General features: G+C 40.1%; 1 protein-coding gene and 1 non-coding gene across 4 annotated transcripts in view; one reads left to right on the top strand and one right to left on the bottom strand.

The window, feature by feature from the left end:
• Window positions 1-9,163, top strand: part of KEL (Kell metallo-endopeptidase (Kell blood group)) — a 54,671-nt gene extending 45,508 nt beyond the window's left edge. For all 3 annotated transcript variants that reach the window (XM_089488881.1, XM_089488882.1, XM_089488883.1), the window contains exons 17-19: window positions 131-297; window positions 3,428-3,523; window positions 6,490-9,163. In XM_089488881.1, coding sequence (XP_089345007.1) covers window positions 131-297; window positions 3,428-3,523; window positions 6,490-6,666 — 440 coding nt within the window. In that variant the 3' untranslated portion in view covers window positions 6,667-9,163. The remainder of the gene's footprint in view (window positions 1-130; window positions 298-3,427; window positions 3,524-6,489) is intronic.
• An 807-nt stretch (window positions 9,164-9,970) lies between these two features.
• Window positions 9,971-10,129, bottom strand: LOC149323389 (U1 spliceosomal RNA). Its single transcript, XR_016279625.1, has one exon. It is a non-coding gene; the product is annotated as a U1 spliceosomal RNA (small nuclear RNA).
• Window positions 10,130-12,236: the final 2,107 nt, after the last annotated feature.

Genomic DNA, 12,236 nt, shown 5'->3' with positions numbered 1-12,236 from the left:
TACTTACTGGAGAGAGGTGGGGCATGTGAATTGTACTGCAGAAATCTTATAAATTTCATTGAAGTGCAGTAGCTGATAAGATAAATCACCACTTAGGGCTTTTCTTCCTGGCTTTTCCTTTCATTTACAGTGTTGACAAAGAACTGTTCCTCCTGTGATATGAAAACACTGGTGCAAGGTATTGAGTGCCTTGTGAAACAGTATGGGAGCTACTCCCTGGAAGGCTACCCTATCAATGGCTCATTTACTCTTCTGGAGAATGCTGCTGACACAGAGGGACTTGCCATTGCTTACCAGGTATCAAAACTAGCTCACCTTCAAAGCCCATACAACAGTTAAGATCCTCCTCCGCTGAAGGAGGGTCCTCTACCTTCTTCATTATCTGCTATATTCTCAGATGAACTCACATCATTCTCCTTGACACCTACCTGATTTATTCTTAAATACATTGCTCTTGGGTCTGTTTACACTCACCTCTCCCACAGTGAGCAGATTCTTGTGTTCTCACACTTATAGAAAACTACTATGATTTGATAGGTGTCCAGGAGTGCTGGTTGGAAAGCTATTCAGAGCTTGGAATTTCCTTTTAACAAGAATAAACACACTGATTTGCTGAAGCTGTGCATAACTGGATCCCAGAACATCATCCTACCAGTATTATTATATTATATTCATTTTCCCCCAAAAAAATACAGTCAGCCCTCTGTATTCATGGATTCTGCATCCATGAATTCAACCATTCATGATTTGAAAATATTCCCACTCTAATACACACACACACACACACACACACACACACACACACACAGAGAGAGAGAGATGTACGCAAGGGGAATATATATGTGTGTATTTCTCTTGGTCATGAAACCTACTGGGCGCTCTTGGGCAAATCACACTGTCTCAGCCTTAGCAAAAGGCAATGGCAAACCCCCTCTGAACAAATCTTGCCAAGAAAACCCCACAATAGCTTTGCCTTTGGGTTGCCATAAGTTGGAAAGGACTTGAAGGCTTCACTATTTAGTATAAGGGACACCATTTTATTATGTCATTGTATTTAATAGATCTTGAGTATCCATGGATTTTGGAAACTATGGCGGGGGTGTTCCTGGAACCAAGCCCCAGTGGATACCAAGGGCCCACTATAATTTTCCAAGAATTTTGCATGATCTCCTGAAAAAAAATTACCCCAACAAAGAAATAAACACATGGAGACACATTATAATTTTTCTATATACATAATAATAATATAATAATAACTTTATTACGGCCATTTGGCCAGCACATTTCTATATACGTGACCAATGGAGCTGTGCAAAAAAGGAAAGTTGCTGAGGAAAAAGACAAGACAAAATATCTCTTTGGACTGCTCCAGAATCCATGGGGCATTACAGTGGAACTGCAGTGGAATTTGCAAGAGGCAATAGCAATAGCAAGTAGCAACAGCAAATACATTTCTATACCGCTTAGCACTCCTTAAGCAATTTACAATGTGTAAGCAAATTCCCTCAACAAGCTGGGTACTCATTTTAGCGACCTATAGAAGGATGCAAGGCTGAGTGGACCAGGAGCCCTGCCTGGGATCAACAATGCAACCTTGTGGCTGTGAATGGCTGTAGTGCTGGCATTTAACCACTGCGCCCCCAGAGCTCCTTATTGCATTGCAAGACAATGCAACAGTGCTTGGTTTCTACTAATTTAATGCAGGAATGGATTTGACTGAATTACAAATACTATGTGGTCAAAGAATCTGTGATGAGCAGTAGATTGGCAGGTCATGAAAATCAACCTTGGTATGTATAGATTCCCTGGAGGAATAGTGTATTTCCCCAGTGCAATTGGCAAGGAAAGTAGAGAACAGACATAGCAGTAGTTAACAGGCTAAACTTTGGCCATTAAAGCACATCAGTATCAATGTACCTTAAGCATGCATTCTTGTATTCATTCTGTATTCCCTTTGTCCAACAGAATCCTAACAAAACAGGTTGGAAAAAAGACCCCATAAACTCATCCTAAACGTATCTACCATTACTGTATCTGAGCTCAGAGCAACAAAAGTACTGTTTCCTAGGACCATTTATTTCATTTATTTCAAAATGTTTTGCTCTGCAAAACATGGAGATGTGTTGAAACAGCTCCATGGCTAAGTTGTCAAGATGACTTACATTTATTTTTTACATGTAAATAACTTTTAAAAGACAAAACAACCCAAAATAACGAAGGTAGGTGGCAGCAACAAGGAAAATAAATTACAGTGGACCCCTTGGTATCTGCTGGATTTGGTTCCAGGATCCGTCATGATACAAAAATGTGTGGATGCTCAAGTCCTATCATATACAATGGCATAGTAAAATGGTGTCTCTTAAATAAAATTACAAAATCAACGTTTGCTGTTTGGAATATATAGAGATAGATAGATAGATAGATAGATAGATAGATAGATAGATATGATGTGTTTTAACTGATAGAATCATAGAATTATAGTTATGTATTCATTTTTGTTTTGCGCCTCGATCCATGGGGCAAGGTGGGTAAAAAACAACAACAACAACAGCAATGGGCTGGCTTTTCCAGAAGAAGTATACAGTATATGATAGCTTTTTGGCAATTATTATTATTAATATTATTATTGCTGTTTACTTAATGAATGTACTTGCAGAGAATCCACTAAATGGTTCCTCTCCCCTCAATTGATCAGAAATGCTCCTTCTATTAAGATATGAGGACAAGGCAACAGTAGGGTGGATTTGTTGTAGGATTATTATAACATGAGTTATGAACCTAGGTGAGTCATTCTGTTTTATTACTGAGGTGGTGGCAGCTGCCAGAAAGTTATCTTACAGTGTATACTGCTTCTGGAAAAGCCATCCCATTCCCTAGGCTCAGAGAAGCAGAGCTCCCTGGTTCAAACTCAGGTGGTACACAAGACAGAACCTTTTACTCACCTGGTTGGCACTGTTCCCATTAGGATCAGGGAGATCTGCTTTGATGTAGGAGCCTCTAGGCTGATTTTCTGTTTCTTAGTGGAAAGAGCCAATTACCAGCCAAGCCAAGAAGATTGCAACTCTTTCTTTCTTTCTTTCTTTCTTTCTTTCTTTCTTTCTTTCTCTTTTTCCTCATGGTAGATGTCCCTTCTACTCTAGCTTTCTGTGGCCAATGTTAAAGTCTCAATTGCTGAAACAGTTTTGAGGGTGGAAATTGAACAAGTGAATCTTGGAAGTAATAGGTAGGAGCAACCACTCATCAAATCCCTCAACACATCATTTACTAGAGTTATCTTTTCTGGAAGTACTTACTTGGCAACCTGTTGGAGTGGAAGCATTTCACTTGACACGGTTCTTGCAACATCATGCCAAAATATGTGAAATGTATTTTGAGATTATATTCTCTCTCTCTCAATCTCTTCCCCCTCCCTCTTCTTAATCTACAGGCCTATCAGAACTGGTTGGCAAAGCAGAGCAGAGTGAAAAAGTTACCTTGGCCTGAGCTCTCACATCATCAACTCTTCTTCATCAGTTTTGCTCACGTAATTCAACCTTTGTTTTATTATTGTTGTGTTTTCTTTGGTTTGTTCTGGAGCTTGTAGCCTGGTTTGTAGCCTTGAGCTACACCATTCCCCTGTCTTAAAGTTTTTATATCATTCTGTCTTCCTTTAGGCAGCGGCTGCTACTGCTACTGCTTCTTCTTCTTCTTCTTGCCGGGGGGAGGGGGGATGATAAGTATCCTGAAACTTCTGATACTATGCTCCTATTGCTACCATACCACTAGGTGTAGTGCAGCATCTGTACTGCAGTCGCTGTACATATATAACATGTTCCTGGCTGCTGAAGGACAGAGTTTCTTTGCTTCATTTTCCTCTTTCCGAACAGACCAGTTTCCCCATAGCCAATACAAATAAAGAAAGTGCTGCACTTGGCCCCATCCAGACTTAGCAACGTCATGGGTTTGTCATTATGCACACAAACTATGTTCATCCATGGGTTCATGCCTCCTCCCACCATTTTCTTTCCTCTTTTTTGTTCAAGTGGAAATTGGGGAAGATTTAAAGGTTCTGATCATGATTTCTAACAAATGACAATTTCCAGATTTGCTCAGACTTGGACTAACTAATATTTGCACACCATTCTTGGTTAATAATTTTTCAACAACCATATTCAAAGAGTCATAATGAAAGGCTGTGCTTCAAACTGGAAAGAAGTTTTGAATGAAGTGAAAATCCGGGAAACTATAGATCACTCAGCCTAATCTCAATACCAAGAAAAATATTAGAGCAGATTATACTGGAGTCTGTGAGTATCTTGATGATAGTAGAGTGGTTCTAGGAACCAGAGGTAGGAGCCAGCATAGGTTAGTCAACACAAATCCTGCCAAACTAATTTTTTTTCCTATCGCGTTATTAGTTTAATAGATAGTGGGAATGCTGGTGATTTAATTTATCTGGATTTTGGCAAAGCATTTGATAAGGTTGAGGGGTTCATCAATGGGACCAATTGCCTAGAGTCGTGGTGAAGATGTTTCGGATGTTTTCAGAAAGAGGCTGGACAGCTATCTAGTGGGGATGCTTTAGCTGGAGACCTGTGAGAAACGTGAGGTATGACCATGGAGATAGCCTTGAAAATATCTTTTTCATCTTCAAGCATTGCAAAATGCTCATTCAGAACAGTGAGTGTGAACACATTCTCAACCACAGTAGGGGTTCTATCCAGTAGGTGCTCAGAGCAATTGTACTTGAGTCTTCTGCACCACTGCAATGGACTGTGCCATTCAGTGGTAGCTTCACTTTTTAAATAAGGTCCTCTTGACAGAAGGGGAAAAGTTTGCAAGACCTCTTTGTTTGACCAGAGATCACAGAGGCCAGATATCAAAATTAGTGTGTATCCCTTGGGCAAGGGGAGGTGGCAATAACTGGTGTTAGTGTTTTGTATTCCCTTAGGAACTACAACACTGGCAGAGGGGAATATGCAGATATTTCAGATTAGTTTCTGTGACCTGGGTAGGCTCCAGAACTGGGGAGTATTATATGGACTGTATATGTGGAGTTTTGTGAGTTCCCTCATCTGATATTATACGGCTCCCTTGAGTAGATAGCAGTTGAATGCCCAAAGCGGCTGCTTAAAGTAACATCTGTAGTGGCTCAAAAGTTTTAGTAGTTATCATTTTTGAACACCCCACATCTGTTTCTACCCTTAACACAGTCTTCTCCAACACACTGGAAGGGTTGTTCTACAATTCCCACCACCCCAGCCAGTAGGGCTATTGAGGATGATACAAGATATAGTCCAGAACATCTGGAGGGTATTTCTTGGAGGATGTCTGTACAAAACACTATTGGAAGAAGTTCCATTTGACCTTATATTTAATAATAATAATAATAATAATAATAATAATAATAATAATAATTTATTTTGTTTATATACCGCTATTCCAGAGATCATAGCGGTGAACAGGAAGTAAGCTAATTTGCAAGTAAGCTAATTTGCCCTCAACAGTCTGGGTACTCATTTTAGCGACCTCGGAAGGATGCAAGCCTGAGTCGAGCTTGGGCCCTTTTGCTGGTCTTGAACTCGCAACCTTGTGGTCTTGAGTGAATGGCTGCAGTACAGGCATTTAACCACTGCGCCACCAGGGGGGTGGCGCAGAGGTGGGGGCATGAGTCCTATTGGTGCCAGAGGTCTCCATGTGTAGTAAATCCGCTTCAGATTATCCAGGGTGCCACATCTCTTTTGGAGATAGGGTCCAGCTTTTAAAGTCTGGGAATAAAAATCAAATTAAATGCTATTGGCTGCCCCTACCTTTCAAAATTCATCCCCCCTCCAGCATTTTACAGCTTGCCAGCAGCAACAATAAAGTCATTGCAAACTAAACTGCTCAAGGCAGTTTAGAATCAGGAATGAGTTAAGTATACATCACATACACACTCAGGTAACTGAACTCCAGTGGTATCTTTAAAATAGAAAGGCATTTTATGTAACCAAGTGTTTGAACAGAAAAATAGAGAGGGAAGTTGGAAGCATTTACATCTTTTCCATCCCACTTTTTGGGGGGTGTATTCCAAATGGCATCCAACCTATGTAGCTTTTCCCCTGACTGAATTCTACAGTTGAATTTGTCCTAGGAAATATGTTTGTACTTTTTGTTCTAAAAGTTTATATCTTGTCTCTCAAGTACCCAATGCAGCAAACAGGAATGTCAAGGAATATGTAGGAAAGGATCCAGTTTTTGCTGTTCGGTTCAGTTGGCCCTATGTATCCATGAATTCTGCATCCACAGATTCAACCATCCACAGCTTGAAAATATTCCTCCCCCTCAAAAAAAGCAAACCCCAACAGTAAATCATGATTCTGCCATTTTATGCAAGGAACATACTTTTACTACACCACTTTATATAATGGTGGGGACTCCATGGATTTTGTTTCCACAGGAGGTGGGGGCATGAGTCCTAGAACCAAACCCCATCAGATATCAAGTTTTACAACTTTATCTTCTCTACAGGCTATGTGTGGGCACCCAAGACCTAAGGGACTGCAGACCTTCTTACATAGGGATCCACACAGCCCTCCACCCTTTCGTGTCCTTGGGTCCTTAAGCAACAGCCGGGACTTTTCCAGACTCTTCCACTGTCCAAGTAAGTCACAAATGAATCCAACTCTAAAGTGTCACATCTGGTAGAACAACTTGAAGAACACACAGGACAATTGATACAAAAGACAGAAACTATGGGATCATGTGGATTCAGTGGTGTTAAATCATGCCCATTACCTGGGTTTTCCCCATTTCTTCTTGTGCAATCCACTTGTCATGGTGGAAGACATTCCAGCCAAGGAGGAATAGCATACAGAGAAGACACTGCGCTGTGGAAACATCCTACTACTTATCATCATCCTAACCTGACTTGGGGAAAGGCTCAAACCAAGGGTCTGAAGATTGCATTCAAAGTCTCTGGTATTTGCGTCTAGTGACACTGTTCAAATCAGATGTGAACACAACACAGAGAGACTTTCTAACTGTTTTAGAAATTGTTTTTGAAAGGGATGATGGGATGCTGAGGCATTAAGGTGCTGCAGCATCACTGGTACTAACAGAAGTGCTGAATGTGTTGAATGAAACCAGGATGTAATTGTCATTAAGATGCTGAACTGGTGTCTGAATTATACCACTTTGGAGCATAAGTAGGCACTCACATGATTGAATGTTCCTTCATACAAAAATTCCAGACGTAGGAGCTAGTAAGAAAAAGAAAGTGGCATGACATTACATTTATACTAAAAAAACTAAAATATTGATTACGTTTACATTAAAAGGGGGACATTTATTTTAACCCATTTAATTCTAACCTGCTGTTTGAAATTACATTGCGTTACACCATTCTCTCATTGCTCCACTGTCTTTTTGTCCGTCTTGTGAGCCCACACTTGAAGTCTCAATTTGTACACCCCATCATGAGTTGACCATCACAGTCAGAACTATGCTGTGTTTGATCTTCCGAATACACCAGAGCAAACCATAGTTGCTGCTTGTATGCTTTTGGTTGTTTTGTTTTTTATCACTCAGCTTTATATGCTCTCTTTCATATGAAGACAAAGCAAGGGCCATAGCTGTCACTGTATTACTTCAGACATTACACCAAATTATACTTTGCAGTTTACAAAAAGCATGGTTTGCAAACACTATGCTTTACAAGTCCACCTCAAAACATAGTTTCTGATTATAGTTTGAGGTTGGATTGCAAATGATAGTTTATCAGTTCTGACATTGCAGAAAATTGTAATTATGTTATAATTTGGTTGGTTTTTGAATTGACCCTAAGTAAAAACTTGTTTATTATTTTTATTTCATACATTGTATAGCTGAGGTCATATTGTACACCTGAGCTATTTAGCTATGGTTGAGTGTCATACAACCCCAAGTCAAAGGGAAATTGTGTTTCCTTCCTAATTTGTCATCTAAAGGCAAACCGGTGGATTCAGTCCAATGTCTGAAGCCAGTTTCTTTGGCAAGTTGCAGCTTTACTGAATTTTAATCATCGTGTAGTTAAAAACACTGATCACAGCTTAACATGTAAAGAAAAAAATCTCCATATATATTTCAAATAAAAGCAACCACACTGTTATCTCAGGTACATACTGGATAGGACCACTACCAATATCTCTTAAGGCATGTCTTTCAGGAGCTTTACAGCTTTCTCCAGCTCTGTGGTTTTCCTCTGCTTTGTAGTCTAATAAGATATCATCTTACAAATTGGATAAATTTTATTCCATTTCAGCATCCATAATAGGGAGTGTGTGCTAGTGAGGAAGACAAGAAAGGTTTAGATATTTACTAAAGAGACAACAAAACTGGCCTTTGCTGGCCTCTTCAGTTTTGCTTTTCCTCACCACCACCAGCTGTTGTCCAGCTGCTTTTCCTTCAAAATAAAACTGGCAGCTAATGTAACATATAGTTTGGCTCTGTTTCTTATGATTTCCATGTCATCCACTCCTCATCCCAATATAATTAAATACATTGTGGTTTCAGAAGGAGAAATGAAGATGAGTCTGGTAGTCCTCTTTATTAGAATAAAAGACTACAGTTGGAAGATAAGAAAAACCTAACTTTTTTTTTCCAGATCTGCATATTAATGTTTTCTTGAAAATCATATAAAAATAAACTAAATACATATCTGTATAACTCAGGAACAGCCATGTAAAACTCAGGGACATCTCTCTCTGGTTCTTCTGTGGAGTAGGAGATACACTGCTGTTACTGAGTCCCCACAAAATAAGAACATGTAACTTCCACAGTTCAATCATTAAAAATTATAGCTGACTAAAGCATTGATTATTCTCATTGCTCTCCAGTTGCAGATAATGCATTTTCTCCCTTGCACATTGCATGTGTGATCCACTGGAATATTTTCTTGCATCAAGTCTACTGAAACAAATAGAAGCTGTGCAAATACACTGCCATGTTTTAAATCAGCCTTTACTCATTTTAGTGGATATCTGCATGAAAATGTCTTTGTGGATTTATTTCTTACTTTTTCATACAGTTCACTCTGACTCATTTCTCTCTTACTCACTCTAGCTTAATTCTAGAAACTATTGTTACTATTTTTGTAATCTAGTGTTCACTGTGATAGCCTTTAAGTTGTAGTGACTAGTACAGTCAATAAAATTAACTATTTTTATTGTTGTCTCCAGTTTCTACAAAAGCTAATCTTATAACAGTCGGGTTGTGATAATAGCAGGCTTGCAAACAGCAGGGTTTGGAGAGCCAAACAAAGATGTCTCTTCACTTTTTTAAAGGTAAATGCAAGTCTGAGTTGTATGTTAGCCCTCCATTAACAGCAATGACTGTGCCACAGTTGTACAGAAAGTAAGCCAGGGAAAGGCACATCTCTCCTGAGCAATGAGCATGCCACATTCTCTATGGTTGCTCCACTGGTGGAAGCAACCTCAAGGGACAGATTCTGGTCTGTCAGGGATCTGGGTACTTGGATAGGATGCTAAACTGGCTGTTTAAGCTCCATGTTGGGAGGAAAATGTTGTAGATGGTTGCGGGGGAGCCACAGAGGCAGCAACAACAGCCTGGGTGCAATTTTCCAGGGGTGGGAAAACACACACAGTATGTCTCATACCCACTTATAAATAGCAGGGATGGAATGCAGGAATTGGGGGAAAGACTCTGGAGCATATGGGAAAGGGCCTTGGCCTTGACCTGACTGTTGAAGAAAGGGGAAGGCTGTTGTTTGAAGTATGCTTAGAATAGATGAATTGTAACTGATTGCCAAGTTTTTCCCTACTACTTTCCCCACTTGTTATCTCATTCAGTTAATCACCTCTATCAAAAGGAAGGTGGAAGAGTAGAGAGGCTGTAGGTACCTCCAAGGCAAACATTTCCAGCTTTCCACAACTGTTCCTTTCAGAATACTGAAGCCCTAGCTCCCAGCCTGGTGTGTATCATATGCAGCCAGACTCTCAGATTCTCTCTTGATGAAAAACAGCCCAGACACATTGTTACCACAAATTATGCAGTCATGTTTCCCACATTTGGGGAAATTGCAGGGTTCAGTGCAGCCAGAGTGCAATGGATGAGCCTCACTCTGGCAAAAACCACCTTCATTATCAAGGTATCTCCCCTGCCAGGTAAGTATTGTACCTGAAGGTTATAGGGCAGTGATGGAGAACCTTTTACAGACCGAGTGCCCAAACTGCAACCCAGACCCCACTTATTTATTGCAAAGTGCCACGTCCCTCTGGCTTTCTAGTAAGAAACTCTGGCAAACTTTGTGCTAGGGCGACAGCATGTGTGCCCATAGAGAGGGCTCTGAGTGCCACCTCTGGCACACGTGCCATAGGTTCGCCATCACTGTTATAGGGTTGCCTGGTGAAAACTCCCTCACCAAAAATAAAAACAAATGAAATTTTCATTGAGAATCCTTAGCTGGAACTATTTCCTGACATCTAGTTTTTTTGTGTGCATGGTCAATGATGTAGTCTCGTATTTGAATCATCAGTACAGTCCACAAATAGTTTGATCATGTAGTTAATCAATAAAACTACAGTTTAATCATGTAATTAGCTACTAAAGCCAACAAATGCCCAGAATAGTATAACCTGTGAGAATGTGTCACAAGGAGAGGATTAAACAGCAAGGTTGTGGTTCTAAAAAGACTCTACAAGCTTTGGTTAGGGGGTTTATTGCTTTTCTCAGGGGGCCATAGTTGGAGTCATGGCTAGCTGGCACAAAAGTCCCTGTTGGGTGAAGGTCCCCAAATGCCTTGGTCATGAGCGATGAAGCCACAGCTACCTCTTAGTAGGCAATCATGAAGCACAAGTAGATGTTCAGGTTGTCTTCATCCATTACCATTGCTAAGACTTCTGGCTCTATGTCACGCATAAAAAAAAGAGCATGACACTTGCTGTGTTCAGAGAAATGGCTAAGTCCAGTAAGATGTCCTTCACTGCCGCATTTCCCAGCTGTTGGAAGTCCTGGCTCTCGACCATGTTGATCATCTCCATGCCTTCCCCTGTTGATGAAGCCACAAATTTTTCTTCCATGTTTCCCTCTCCTTAAACACAAAGGGGAAATCAACAATCTCTTCTCTATGAGTTTTACTTTGCCTCCCATTCTCCCACTTTTAAGTCATTTTTTACATTATTCTTGTGACAGCAAGTCTTACTGGGCTGCACTGAGTTTTTATATGGTTCTGGTTTTGCTGGGAAAATTGTAATTGTAGAGGGCAATTGTAGAGGGTGCTCAAATATTTGTTCTCCCAAACCCCTTGGTTTTTGTTCTACTCTTTTGTGCATTTTGGTATGTTGGCTTGCAGATATTTTCCACACCACTGCTGATTTGTAAGTAGGAGTGGGAAGAATATTCTCAGCTATTCAGTCCTGGTCAAACAAACAAGTTTTCTAATAATCCAGAAACCCACCGGGAAGAAAATCAGAAATGCAAGACTTTTACGCAGTACTCTCCAAGTATTCCAAAATGTTCTGCGGGACTATTCTATGCAGAAATACACACAGCTTTTGTGCACAAAAAGTGTGTGTTTTTCTGTGCTAAATAATCCTTCAGAACACCTTGAGATGTTTGACTATGAGGAGAATACTATACAGAAATACTCATATTTTTTTCCCTGTGGCAGAAAGTGTGTGGGGATGTGCCTTTGAATGGACATCCCAATGAAAGGAATGCAGTTTCTATATATGAAATCTGTATTTCAATGCATGATGAGAATGTTTCAACTCATCCCAACCCAGCACCCATCTCTTTCCAAATAATTTTGCAGCTTTTGGCAGAGAGTTGTGAAAAAAATAAATACTGGTGTATTGCAAAATGCACTTCTCTATTCTTCCTTACCATAAAACACCAGGTGCAATGCTTGCCATGATACTCAGAAACTCATTTAAGTCTCCCACAAGGAGAAAAGCGAGGGTGTATTATGCAAGTGAACCCAGCCAATACCAAGAGCACTGTGCTTATTAAGACTATTGATCCACACTGTCACTCAGGCAGGACTGAAAATGTAACCTAGCATCATCCACTCAATACTTCCATGTAGCTGTATATCCCTATGGAAGACCAATAGTAGGTAGACAATCTATCATTCAGAAAGGCTTGTCTGCTGTGACTGATCTTTTCACTGAGAAATTTGAGCAACCTCAGGTTTCGCAGCATTTTTTTTAATCCTTTTGTGACCTTTTAAAGGTCACAAAAAAGCCTATTATTTTTCTCTTGACTTGGTGGGTCCCAAA

Source organism: Sceloporus occidentalis, unplaced genomic scaffold, assembly GCF_023333645.1.
Source record: "Sceloporus occidentalis isolate IW3139 unplaced genomic scaffold, rSceOcc1.0.p SCAF_1, whole genome shotgun sequence".
Lineage (NCBI taxonomy): Eukaryota > Metazoa > Chordata > Lepidosauria > Squamata > Phrynosomatidae > Sceloporus > Sceloporus occidentalis.
The sequence above is the reverse complement of the archived record's forward strand: the minus strand, read 5'-3'. Positions and strand labels throughout refer to the sequence as shown.